This window comes from Phyllopteryx taeniolatus, chromosome 12 (assembly GCF_024500385.1).
Source record: "Phyllopteryx taeniolatus isolate TA_2022b chromosome 12, UOR_Ptae_1.2, whole genome shotgun sequence".
NCBI classification, from domain to species: Eukaryota; Metazoa; Chordata; class Actinopteri; order Syngnathiformes; family Syngnathidae; genus Phyllopteryx; species Phyllopteryx taeniolatus.
The window spans coordinates 7,627,086-7,640,759 of NC_084513.1; the positions used below are offsets into that span (position 1 = coordinate 7,627,086).

Here is a 13,674-nt window from a genome sequence, read left to right on the forward strand (position 1 = left end):
CTAAGCGGTGAACCCTAAAGTCTGCATTCATCCGTAAATATATAAATTCAAGCTATTAACTTAAACGGCCATTTGCAAGTGTTTACCGACCGATATAGCTGAGGATTTAAAACAAGAACGATGTCAGATTCCGAATGTTCTTGCAGGAACAACACGACAGACAAGTTCCTCTGCGTCAAGACGGACTAAATTATGGACTGAAATCTGAATTAATCAACATTGACACAAATTTAATTCATACATTTTAATATATGTTTAAAAGTGGGTATCAACCGATAAAACCCAATTTACAAAATAACCGGACGATACAAGTTGACGGACCGGAAAGCAATTGAAACAAGATGGCGCTCTTCATCTTGAGAAGTTGTTGTAGGTTGCCGTCGTTACGGGGCTTCAGCCGCGTTACAAACCACGAAAGCGTCCTCCTAAAGTGGTGTGTAAAATCCAAATTAAGTGTCCTACCTCCCGACGGGGTCGGAGAGGCGGTGCGGGCGTACAGCTCCGACCGCGGTGAACCAAAACCCCATCAGAAGGTGGTGGTCGTTGGTATTCCCAACCCGTTCATCTGGATCCGGACACGGGTCTACTACTTCCTCATCAGAGCCTATTTTGATTCCGAGTTCAACATCGAGGAGTTCACGGAAGGTGCTAAACAGGTTCGTATGATGTTATTAAATGTACTCAAGAGTCCAGACACACACAAAAAAGAGCAAATAGGTTTGAATGATGATGTTAGACTTCTCTACCGCTGCTGTTCTAAGGTGTGAAATGAGAGTCGAAATGAAGATAGTTTGGTAAATGGCTTGGAAGGTAAACTACGCAGGCTGTGATTTGCATTGTATTCAGTTCAAGTCAGCAGTAGTCAGTCATATTGTGCCACCTGGAAGTACTCTGCAGGTGCCAATTGTTTGCAAACATCATGCAAAGGGTTATTATAGTTTTCCTGTCTTGTTTTCACTGACAGGCTTTCTTCCATGTTTCCAAGCTGCTTTCCCAGTGTCAGTTTTCAGCTCTAGAGGGGCTGGTGGCCAATGACGTAAGTACGGAGCAACATTTTTACAACTGTACACGCACTCCTGTATGACATCTCAGCAAAAACGAAAGTGATTTTGAATGTCAGACCTGAAGAGGTGGCAGATAGTTTAAGGGTTAACTGCCAAATCAGCTTTTTTGATTGATACCTCCAAACCAGTAAAAACCTTTTCCAACCCAGTTTTTTCAAACTTTTAAGGCATCACTGAAGAACCCTGTTGTGTTTTAACAATGTTAGACCTGACAGGGCTGCAGGTAGCTGGGGGTTAGCTGTCAGGTCTTGTTTGATGCCTCCTGACGTATACAAAAACATTTTCACCCCATTTTCTTTCCATCCATCCATCCATTTTTTACCGCTTATCCGGGTCGGATCGCGGGGGCAGTAGCTTTAGCAGGGACGCCCAGACTTCCCTCTCCCCAGCCACTTCATCCAGCTCTTCCGGGGGGATCCCGAGGCGTTCCCAGGCCAGTCCCGGTGGGACGTGCCCGGAACACCTCACCAGGGAGGCGTCCGGGAGGCATCCGAATCAGATGCCCCAGCCACCTCATCTGGCTCCTCTCAATGCGGAGGAGCAGCGGCTCTACTCTGAGTTCCTCCCAGATGACCGAGGTTCTCACCCTATCTCTAAGGGAGAGCCCGGACACCCTGCGGAGGAAACTCATTTCGGCCGCTTGTATCCGGGATCTTGTTCTTTCGGTCACGACCCACATCTCATGACCATAGGTGAGGGTAGGAACGAAGATCGACCGGTAAATTGAGAGCTTCGCCTTTCGGCTTAGCTCCTTCTTTACCACAACGGACCGATACAAAGTCCGCATCACTGCAGACGCTGCACCGATCCGCCTGTCGATCTCCCGTTCCATTCTTCCCTCACTTGTGAACACGAGCCCAAGATACTTGAACTCCTCCACTTGGGGCAGGATCTCATCCCCGACCTGGAGAGGGCATGCCACCCTTTTCCGGCTGAGGACCATGGTCTCAGATTTGGAGGTACTGATTCTCATCCCAGCCGCTTCACACTCGGCTGCGAACTGCTCCAGTGAGAGTTGGAGCTCACGGCTTGATGAAGCCAACAGAACCACATCATCAGCAAAAAGCAGGGATGCAATACTGAGGCCACCAAACTGGACCCCCTCTACGCCTCGGCTGCGCCTAGAAATTCTGTCCATAAAAGTTATGAACAGAATCGGCGACAAAGGGCAGCCTTGGCGGAGTCCAACCCTCACCGGGAACGAGTCCGACTTACTGCCGGATATGCGGACCAAACTCTGACTCCGGTCGTACAGGGACCGAACAGCCCGTATCAGGGGGTTCTGTATCCCATACTCCCGACGCACCCTCCACAGGACTCTCCGAGGGACACGGTCGAACGCCTTCTCCAAGTCCACAAAACACATGTAGACCGGTTGGGCGAACTCCCATGCACCCTCGACGACCCTGCCGAGGGTGTAGAGCTGGTCCACTGTTCCACGGCCAGGACGAAAACCACACTGCTCCTCATGAATCTGAGATTCGACTTCCCGACGGACCCTCCTCTCCAGCAACCCTGAATAGCCCTAACCAGGGAGGCTGAGCAGTGTGATCCCCCTGTAGTTGGAACACACCCTCTGGTCCCCCTTCTTAAAAAGGGGGACCACCACCCCAGTCTGCCAATCCAGAGGCACTGTCCCCGATGTCCACGCGATGTTGCAGAGGCGTGTCAACCAGGACAGTACCACAACATCCAGAGCCTTTAGGAACTCCGGGCGAATCTCATCCACCCCCGGGGCCCTGCCACCGAGGAGCTTTTTAACTACCTCGGTGACCTCAAACCCAGAGATAGGAGAGCCCGCCTCAGAGAACCCACACTCTGCTTCCTCATGGGAAGGCGTGTCGGTGGAATTGAAGTATTCTCCCCACCGACTCACAACGTCCCGAGTCGAGGTCAGCAGCGCCCCATCCCCACTATACACAGTGTTGGTGGTGCACTGCTTTCCTCTCCTGAGACGTCAGATGGTGGACCAGAATTTCCTCGAAGCCGTCCGGAAGTCTTTCTCCATGGCCTCACCGAACTCTCCCATGCCCGAGTTTTTGCTTCAGCGACCACCAGAGCAGCATTCCGCTCGGCCAGCCAGTACATATCAGCTGCCACAGGAGTCCCACAGGCCAAAAAGGCCCGATAGGACTCCTTCTTCAGCTTGACTGCATCCCTCACCGTTGGTGTCCACCAACGGGTTCGGGGATTGCCGCCACGACAGGCACCGACCACCTTACGGCCACAGCTCCGGTCGGCCGCCTCAGCAATGGAGGCGCGGAACATGGTCCACTCGGACTCGATGCCCCCCTCGCCTCCACCGGAACATGAGCAAAGTTCTGTCGGAGGTGGGAGTTGAAACTTTTTCTGACAGGGGATTCTGCCAGACGTTCCCAGCAGACCCTCACAATACGTTTGGGCCTGCCACGTCGGACCGGCATCTTCCCCCACCATCGGAGCCAACTCACCACCAGGTGGTGATCAGTTGACAGCTCCGCCCCTCTCTTCACCCGAGTGTCCAAGACATGCGGCCGCAAGTCCGATGACGCGACCACAAAGTCGATCATCGATCAATAAGTATACCCACACCTGCTCGGCGCCTCTCACCGTGGGCAACTCCAGAGTGGAAGAGAGTCCAACCCCTCTCGAGAGGACTGGTACCAGAGCCCAAGCTGTGTGTGGAGGAGAGTCCAACTATATCTAGTCGGAACTTCTCGACCTCACACACCAGCTCGGGCTCCTTCCCTGTCAGAGAGGTGACATTCCACGTCCCTAGAGCCAGCTTCTGTAGCCGGGGATCGGATCGCCAAGGTCCCCGCCTTCGGCCACCGCCCAGCTCACACTGCACCCGACCCATATGGCCCCTCCCACAGGTGGTGAGCCCATAGGAAGGGGGACCCACGTTACCCTTTCGGGCTGTGCCCGGCCGGGCCCCATGGGTGCAGGCCCGGCCACCAGGCGCTCGCCTTCGAGCCCCACCACCAGGCCTGGCTCCAGTGGGGGGGCCCCGGTGACCCGCGTCACGAAGTCCATTGTTTGTCGTCATCATTAGGGTCTTTGAGCCGTGCTTTGTTTCTCATGGGTGACCCTGCCAGGGGCATAAAGCCCCAGACAACTTAGCTCCTCGGATCACTGGGACACATAAACCCCTCCACCACGACAAGGTGACGGCTCAAGGAGGGGCCCATTTTCTTTCAAACTTAAGATTTACTTACATAAGGAAATTACTGCAAAGTGCTACACAGCAAGAAACCTGTTGATTTAGAACCTAATTAGACCCGACGGGGTGGCAGGTAGTTTGAGAGGTATCAAGTCTTGGTTTGTAATATTTTATTTTCTTCTTCAGACTTTTCAGGTGTTTCTATTATGTAGCTGAGTTTAGTTAGACAGGTAGAGCTTGCTCATTCGATACTTTATTCATCCAGAGGGGGAAATAGTAAAAAAAAAAAAAAATCTTGAAAATATTTTTTTTCCCCCCAAGTATTCCTTAGATGTCCTGTCCTCGTGCTCTTGCTGGCAAGAAGTGGGAGTCTATCGTTTAACATCACTTTGATGAAACAAAAAGAAGAGCGAAGTATGCTGTTTATTTGTAATTCCCACTTGAGATTCACTTTAAAACTGACACTTAAAACAAAAGGGTTTAAAAAGGCTGCTCACAAATAATGCAAAACGCTCTTGACTGGCTAACGAAAATTAGCATGGCACGGCAATAGCTTGTAGTGTGGTAGTGCAGTGGTCGTCTCCCAACCCAAAGGTTTTGCGTTTGATCCTTGGCCCGTGTGACCATGTCCAAGTATCCTTGAGCAAGATACTGAACCCCCAGGTGAGCCATTTACCATTACCATAGATGTTACGTTAATTCTAAACCTTCAAACAACTGCTACATTACCACACATGGAGCAGCAACACATACAACAATACTCACAGGCAAATTTTCTCTCTGCTCTGAGGGAACAACGATTATTAGTGAAGATCTGCTATCTTAGGATCACGTTAGCTATTTCCAGGGGTCCTTGAACCCACCAGTGTTCCAGATGTGCATTTTAAAGGTCATCGCTTTACATTTTTGGGTTAGTTAATCGGAAAGCTGGAGGAGAAGTGCAACCTTCTCCCGCCGAACTACAAGATGGCGTTGTCCGCCCGGCCTGATGAGCTCATGTACACCACGCCGGGGGACGTGGGAATCTACTACGACGACAAGGGTCAGCCCGTAAACCAATCAAATCCTGTTGTAAAACTGCTATGTTCTCTAAACTCAGCTTTTTTCATGATTCTGCCCTTTTCTGCATTTGAAATACTGTAATGGCATTCTGTTATATTTCTTACATACGTGTTTACCATGTTGTCCACCAGGTAGAAGGTTTGTGAGTATTTTGATGCGTTTCTGGTACCTGACCAGCGCGCGTCTGCCCGACGAACCTCTGGAGGGGACTCGTATCTTCCAGGTGGCCATCGGCGGAGAGGGCGAAGCAGAGAGCAAGAGGCTACTAACCGCTAACTATGAGTGAGTGTCAACAACGGGAATACATTCATCCATCCATCCATCCATTTTCTACCACTTATCCGAGGTCGGGTCGCAGGGGCAGTAGCTTTAGCAGGGACGCCCAGACTTCCCTATCCCCAGCCACTTCCTCCAGCTCTTCTGGGGGGGATCCCGAGGCGTTCCCAGGCCAGCCGAGAGACATAGTCTCTCCAGCATGTCCTGGGTCGTCCCCGGGGTCTCCTTCTGGTGTGACGTGCCCGGAACACCTCACCAGGGAGGCGTCCAGGAGGCATCCTGAACAGATGCCCGAGCCACCTCATCTGGCTCCTCTCAATGTGGAGGAGCAGCAGCTCTACTCTGAGCCCCTCCCGGATGACCGAGCTTCTCACCCTATCTCTAAGGGAGAGGCCAGAGACCCTGCAGAGGAAACTCATTTCGGCCACTTGTATCCGGGATCTCGTTCTTTCGGTCACGACCCACAGCTCGTGATCATAGGTGAGGGTAAGAACGTAGATCGACCGGTAAATTGAGAGCTTCGCTTTTCAGCTTAGCTCCTTCTTTACCACAATGGACCAATACAAAGTCTGCATCACTGCAGACCCTGCACCGATCCGCCTGTCGATCTCCCGTTCCTTTCTTTCCTCACTTGTGAACAAGACCCCAAGATACTTTAACTCCTCCACTTGGGGCAGGATCTCATCCCTGACCCGGAGAGGGCATGCCACCCTTTTCAGACTGAGGACCATGGTCTCAGATTTCGAGGTGCTGATTCTCATCCCAGCCACTTCACACTTGGCTGCGAACCGCTCCAGTGAGAGTTAGATATAACGGCTTGATGAAGCCAACAGAACCATATCATCTGCAAATAGCAGAGATGCAATTCTGAGGCCACCAAACTGGACCCCCTCTACGCCTCGGCTGCGCCTTGAAATTCTGTCCATAAAAGTTATGAACAGAATCAGTGACAAAGGGCAGCCTTGGCGGAGTCCAGCCGTCACCGTAAACGAGTCCGACTTACTCTCGGCAATGCGGACCAAACTCTGACACCGGTCATACAGGTATCCAACAGCCTGTATCAGGGGGTTCGGTACCCCATACTTCCGAAGCACCCCCCACAGGACTGCCCAAGGGTCACGGTCAAACGCCTTCTCCAAGTCCACAAAACACATGTAGACTGGTTGGTCGAACTCTCAATCCAGAGGCACTGTCCCCGATGTCCACGCGATGTTGCAGAGGCGTGTCAACCAGGACAGCCCCACAACATCCAGAGCCTTTAGGAACTCCAGGCGAATCTCATCCACCGCTGGGGCCTTGCCACCAAGGAGCTTTTAAACCACCTCGGTGACCTCAACCCCAGAGATAGGAGAGCCCGCCTCAGAGAACCCAGACTCTGCTTCCTCATGGGAAGGCATGTCGGTGGAGTTGAGGAGGTCTTCGAAGTATTCTCCACACCGACTCACAACGTCCCGAGTCAAGGTCAGCAGCGCCCCATCCCCATATATACACAGTGTTGATGGTACACTGCTTTCCCCTCCTGAGACGCCGGATGGTGGACGAGAATTTCCTCGAAGCCGTCCTCAAGTCTTTCTCCATGGCCTCACCGAACTCCTCCCATGCCTGAGTTTTTGCTTCAGCGACCACCAAAGTTGCATTCCGCTTGGCCAGCCGGTACCCATCAGCTGCCTCAGAAGTCCTACAGGCCAAAAAGGCCCGATAGGACTCCTTCTTTAGCTTGATGGCATCCATCACCGTTGGTGGCCACCAACGGGTTCAGGGATTGCCGCCACGACAGGCACCGACTACCTTACGGCCACAGCTCCGGTCGGCCGCCTCGGCAATAGAGGCGCGGAACATGGTCCACTCGGACTCAATGTCCCCCGCCTCCCCCCAGACGTGGGTGAAGTTCTGCCGGAGGTGGGGGTTGAAACTCCTTCTGACAGGGGATTCAGCCAGACGTTCCCAGCAGACCCTCACAATACGTTTGGGCCTGCCACGTCGGCCCGGCATCGTACCTCACTATCGGAGCCAACTCACCACCAGGTGGTGATCAGTTGACAACTCCGCCCATCTCTTCACCCAAGTGTCCAAGACATGCGAGCGCAAGTCCGATGACGCGACCACAAAGTCGATCATCGAACTGCGACCTAGAGTGTCCTGGTGCCAAGTGCACGCGTGGACACCCTTATGCTGAACATGGTGTTCGTTATGGACAATCCGTGATGAGCACAGAAGTCCAATAACAGAACACACCGCTCAGGTTCTGATCGGGGGGGGGGGGCGTTCCTCCCAATCACGCCCTTGCAGGTCTCACTGTCATTGAACTCCCCCAGCATAACGATGGAGTCCCCAGCAGGAACGCTCTCCAGCACCGCTTCCAAGGTCTCCAAAAAGGGTGCATAGGCACAAACAACAGTCAGGACAAGTCACCCACACCCGTAGGCGGAGGGAGGCTACCCTCTCGTGCACTGAGATGAACCCCAATGTACAGGCGCGGAGCCGGGGGCAATAAGTATACCCACACCTGCTCGGTGCCTTTCACCGTGGGAAACTCCAGAGTGGAAGAGAGTCCAACCCCTCTCAAGAGGACTGGTACCAGAGCCCAACCCGTGTGTGGAGGCGAGCCCAACTATATCTAGTCGAACCTTCTTGACCTCACACACCAGCTCGGGCTCCTTCCCTGCCAGAGAGGTGACATTCCACGTCCCTAGAGCCAGCTTCTGTAGCCGGGGTCGGATCTCCAAGGTCCCTGCCTTCGGCCACCGCCCAGCTCGCACTGCACCCGACCCTTATGGCCCCTCCCAAAGGTGGTGAGCCCATGGCAAGGGGGACCCGCATTACGATGAGCTGCAATATAGAGGGGGTTCACTGTTTACTGACTCCCTTTTTCTACTTCCTACCTTTGTATGCTTACAGATTTCAAAGGGAGTTTACCAAAGGGGTGGCACCGGACTGGACCATTACACGGATAGAGCACTCCAAACTTTTAGATTGAGGCACAATGAAAGAAAATCCTGCGGAAGCTCCTCAAAAAAACTGAACTGTATAATGAATGAATCCGAAACATGCTGTGTACTGTCTGCAAGGTTTCAAAACCTGACCGGGAGCATGTTCTACAAGGATTTGTATATGTAGTTCCTGTTTCAACCCATAAAGTGATACTTTTAATTTAACCTTTAGGAAGTGTGTGTGTGTGTGTGTGTGTGTGTGTGTGTGTGTGTGTGTGTGTGTGTGTGTGTGTGTGTGTGTGTGTGTGTGTGTTTTGACACATGGTCAATTTTGTTGACCCATGTGTAAAATAATTTTTAGGATGATGTTTTTAATACTTTTTCTGGAAGTCTCTGTATATGTAATTTCCATTTCCAGCTGTAAAAGCATAGCCTTAATATAACCATTGTGAAATATCAAGACACTAGTTGGTCTTGACAGCATGGGCCTTGACCGATATGTCACAACATTGTTTGATGAGATCAAACGTGTACTAGAAGGTTTTGTAGCGATTGTATGATTCTGTTAATGAATTGTGTGAATGACCGAAGTTCGTGGTCTCACTGAAAAGACGACAAGCTTAGATGATTCAATGGAATCTTGAGATTGAGTCAAGGTCGCAAACTCACGAAACATTGCAGACTCCAATGATTCCATTAAATTCGGTGACTGACTCGAATTAATAGACACAGTTGATTCTTCTTTTCCTTTCGGCTTGTCCCTTCAGGGATCGCCACAGCGTGTCATCCTTTTCCATGTAAGCCTATCTCCTGCATCCTCCTCTCGAACACCAACTGCCCTCATGTCTTCCCTCACGACATCCATCAACCTTCTCTTTGGTCTTCCTCTAGCTCTCTTGCCTGGCAGCTCCATCCTCATCATCATCCTTCTACCAATATACTGACTCTCTCCTCTGGATGTGTCCAAACCATCGAAGTCTGCTCTCTCTAACTTTGTCTCCAAAACATCGAACCTTGGCTGTCCCTCTGATGAGCTCATTTCTAATTTTATCCAACCTGTTCACTCCGAAAGCGAACCTCAACATCTTCATTTCCGCCACCTCCAGCTCTGCTTCCTGTTGTCTCTTCAGTGCTCTAATCCGTACATAATGGCTGGCCTCACCACTCTTTTATAAACTTTGCCCTTCATCCTAGCAGAGACTCTTCTGTCCGTTCTAACCTGCTTGGACCCGTTTCTTCACTTCCTGACCACACTCACCATTGCGCTGGACTGTTGACCCCAAGTATTTAAAGTCCTCCACCCTTGCTTTCTCTTCTCCCTGTAGCCTCACTCTTCCCCCACCACGTCTCTCATTCATGCACATATATTCTGTTTTACTTCGGCTAATCTTCATTCTTAATTGCCTCCATCTTTCTAACTGTTCCTCCACCTGCTCCCTGCTTTCACTGCAGATCACAATGTCGTCTGCAAACCTCATGGTCCACGGGGATTCCAGTCTAACCTCATCTGTCAACCTATCCATCACCACTGCAAACAGGAAGGGGCTCAGGCCTGATCCCTGATGCAGTCCCACCTCCACCTTAAATTCATCTGTCACACCGACAGCACACCTCACCACTGTTCTGCTGCCCTCATACATGTCCTGTACTATTCTAACATACTTCTCTGCCACTCCAGACTTTTGCATGCAGTACCACAGTTCCTCTCTGAGTACCTTGTCATAGGCTTTCTCTCGATCTACAAAGACACAATGTAGCTCCTTCTGACCTTCTCTGTACTTTTCCATCAACATCTTCAAGGCAAATAATGCATCTGTGGTACTCTTTCTAGGCATGAAACCACACTTGCTCGCAAATACTCATTTCTGTCCTGAGTCTAGCCTCCACTACTCTTTCCCATAACTTCATTGTGTGGCTCATCAACTTTATTCCTCTATCGTTCCCACAGCTCTGCACATCACCCTTGTTTTTAAACATGGGCACCAGCACACTTTTCATCCATTCCTCAGGCATCTTCTCACACGGTATAATTCTATTGAACAAGCTGGTCAAAAACTCCACAGCCACCTCTCCGAGATCCTTCCATACCTCCACAGGAATGTCATCAGGACCCACTGCCTTTCCATTTTTCATCCTCTTTAATGCCTTTCCATCTTCCCCCTTACTAATTATTGCCACTTTCTGGTCCACCATACTTCCCTCTTCTACTCTCCCTTCTCTTTTATTTTCCTCATTCATCAACTCCTCGAAGTATTCTTTCCATCTATCTAGCACACTACTGGCACCAGTCAACATATTTCCATCTCTATCCTCAATCACCCTAACCTGCTGCACATCCTTCCCATCTCTATCCCTCTGTCTGGCCAACCTGTATAGATCATTTTCTCCTTCTTTAGTGTACAACCTGGCATATGCCTCTTGTTTGGCCTTTGCTCCCTCTACCTTTGCCCTATGTCGCATCTCAATGTATTCCTTTCGCCTCTTCTCGGTCCTCTCAGTGTCCCATATCTTCTTAGCTAACCTTTTTCCTTGTATGATTTCCTGTACTGTGAGGTTCCACCACCAAGTCTCCTTCTCTCCTTTCCTGCCAGAAGATACACAAAGTACTCTCCTGCCTGCCTCTCTGATCACCTTTGCTGTAGTGGTCCAGTCTTCTGGAAGCTCCTCCTGTTCACAGAGCCTGTCTCACTTCTTCACAAAACGCTGCACAACACTCGTCCTGTCTCAGCTTCCACCACATGGTTCTCTGCTCTGCCTTTGTCTTCTTAATCTTCTTCCTCCCCACCACCAGAGTCATTTTACACACCACCATCCTATGCTGTCTAGCCACACACTCCCCTACCACTACCTTACAGTCAGTAACCTCCTTCAGATTATGTTGTCTGCACAAGATGTAATCCACCTGCGTGCTTCTACCTCTGCTCTTGTAGGTCACCCTATGTTCGTGCCTCTTCTGGAAAAAAGTGTTCACTCCAACCATTTCCATCCTTTTTGCAAAGTCTACCACCATCTGTCCCTCCAAGTTCCTTTCCTGGATCCCGTACTTACCCATCACTTCTTCCTCACCCCTATTTCTTTCACCAATATGTCCATTACAATCAGAACTACTTCGTCCAGCTCCTTCCAGAATTTCTCTTTCACCTCTAGGTCACATCCTACCTTTGGGGCATAGCCACTAATAACATTATACATAACGCCCTCAACTTCAAGTTTCAGCCTCATCACTCGATCTGATACTCTTTTCACCTCCAAGACATTCTTAGCCAACTCTTCTTTTAAAATAACCCCGACTCAATTTGTCTTCCCATCTACACCATGGAAACAAATTTAAACCCTGCCCCTAAACTTCTAGCCTTACTGCCTTTCCACCTGGTCTCCTGGACACACAAAATATCAACCTTTCTCCTCATCATCATGTCAACCAACTCATGAGATTTTCCTGTCATTGTCCCAACATGCAAAGTCCCCACATTCAGTTCTAGGCTCTGTGCTTTCCTCTTCTCTTTCTGCCAAAGAACACACTTTCCACCTCTTCTTCTTCGACTTTGACCCACAGTAGCTGAATTTCCACTGGCGCCCTGCAGGTTGACGTCGCCAGTGGCGAACGTTGTTAACCCGGGCCACGACCGATCCGGTATGGAATTCTTTGGATGAACGCTCATATTTGTTTGGCAAAGTTTTAAGCCGGATGCCCTTCCTGACGCAACCCTCTGCATTTATCCGGGCTTGGGACCGGCCTACAGTTTGCACTGGCTTGTGCCCCCGATAGGGCTGCATTCCATAGGACTCGAGAAACGGCATTTACTCTAAATACAGCGAACTGGGATGATTTAGATGAATCTGGATGCTGATTGAGTGGACTCACTGGAAACACTGCAAACTCGGATTATTTCTACATGGTACAATTGATGCTTCTGTTGAATCAGGTGACTGACTGTGCGAGTAAAACCGGCTCACCGGGAAACTTGCAGCTCCAGACAATGTTGTTTGCTGACACTCCAGTGAGGATTCAATTGAACCGGGCAACTCGGCTAACAGTGACAGTAAATCTAATATGTTTAAAATAACAGTAAACAACTGGTTAAACACAGAGGTTGGTGGCGGATCTGTTATTTAAATGTGCTGTGATGATGTGATGATTAATTCTCATCCGTCATAGTGGACTACACACTCACCCACACAATTTACATTTTTTAAGTGAACTGAATCACTTAAGCGGATGACTGACTATCCACAAAACCTGCTAATCAACTCACTCATGATGCTAACACCCACTACGACAAAAAGCAGACAGAGTATGCATGTATATTTGGGAAACATAGGCACCAAAAACAATGTGAATTTTAAGCAGGTTATAATAAATGTTGGCTCATATGTTTAGGATATAGAGTGCTGTGATAATTTATGCGAGTAAACATATCTAATCATCAGATTAAAAGTGACATAAATTGCGTTTGGTGCTGTTTCTCAAATATATTAGTGGGTGTGAGTGAGAGCCATTAACTGCACTTTTTTTTTTTTTTTGCTTGATGAATTTCAGTCCAATATGGAAGCATACCAGCCAGAAAGGTGTGTGTGCACACCCGCGACGGTGAATGCACACTAGCGCCACCAACGGCGCTGGAAGCCTTTGCCTAACTACAACGTTGCCAAAATGACAAGGCAAAACGTGTACTTGTGTTTGGATTTGCCCCAAAAATAACAGGATATTATTACCATAAAACTAACCGTTTAATTGATTTAATTGTTCTGACCGGTTAAAAAAAAAAAACAACATCAACGTCACTGTGGCTGTTTAGCATAACTGTGAAAAACCGCACGAGCGCCACCAACAGCACCGGAAGCCTTTCCGTATATATAGCCTACCCCAAGTCACACTCCACAGGTAATCACTCAAGTTCTTTTTATGTCTGAATTTTATGAATACACACTATTTATATTGTATATATGTATAATATATATTTATATTCTAACATGTTTATTAGCTTCTGTCGTCGTTCAAATAAAATAACAGTAAAACGTCACTCTGCAGCTGTTCATCACAACCGTGCGAACATGGGCAGATTTTCAAGTGCATATATATATAACACGAAGACTTCCTGAAATGAAGAGCACTGAAAACGAAAGTCAAAAGGGAAACGTGCACACGGTGGTGAAGTTACACCACTGACGGGAGAACACATCAGGTAATTAGGCGCAC

General features: G+C 49.4%; 2 protein-coding genes across 2 annotated transcripts in view; both read left to right on the forward strand.

Annotated features, from left to right (window-relative positions):
* Positions 1–305: 305 nt before the first annotated feature.
* On the forward strand, positions 306–9,193 carry maip1 (matrix AAA peptidase interacting protein 1). The gene is made up of 5 exons (XM_061793467.1): positions 306–656; positions 965–1,036; positions 5,122–5,248; positions 5,400–5,550; positions 8,443–9,193. Exons 1-5 carry the CDS (start codon positions 342–344, stop codon positions 8,519–8,521), a joined length of 744 nt encoding a protein of 247 aa, XP_061649451.1. The 5' UTR covers positions 306–341; the 3' UTR covers positions 8,522–9,193.
* Positions 9,194–12,703: 3,510 nt separating this feature from the next.
* stat4 (signal transducer and activator of transcription 4) overlaps positions 12,704–13,674 on the forward strand; it is a 35,436-nt gene continuing 34,465 nt past the window's right edge. Inside the window, exons 1-2 of the mRNA XM_061793496.1 lie at positions 12,704–13,359; positions 13,507–13,660. The gene's annotated coding sequence lies outside the window, so the exon portion shown is untranslated. The remainder of the gene's footprint in view (positions 13,360–13,506; positions 13,661–13,674) is intronic.

Coding starts and splice junctions, on each gene's coding strand:
- maip1 (XM_061793467.1), top strand. CDS start 342: ATGGCGCTCTTCATCTTGAGAAGTTGTTGTAGGTTGCCGTCGTTACGG. Junction 657..964: donor TCACGGAAGGTGCTAAACAG/GTTCGTATGATG, acceptor TTTCACTGACAG/GCTTTCTTCCATGTTTCCAA. Junction 5,249..5,399: donor AATCTACTACGACGACAAGG/GTCAGCCCGTAA, acceptor GTTGTCCACCAG/GTAGAAGGTTTGTGAGTATT.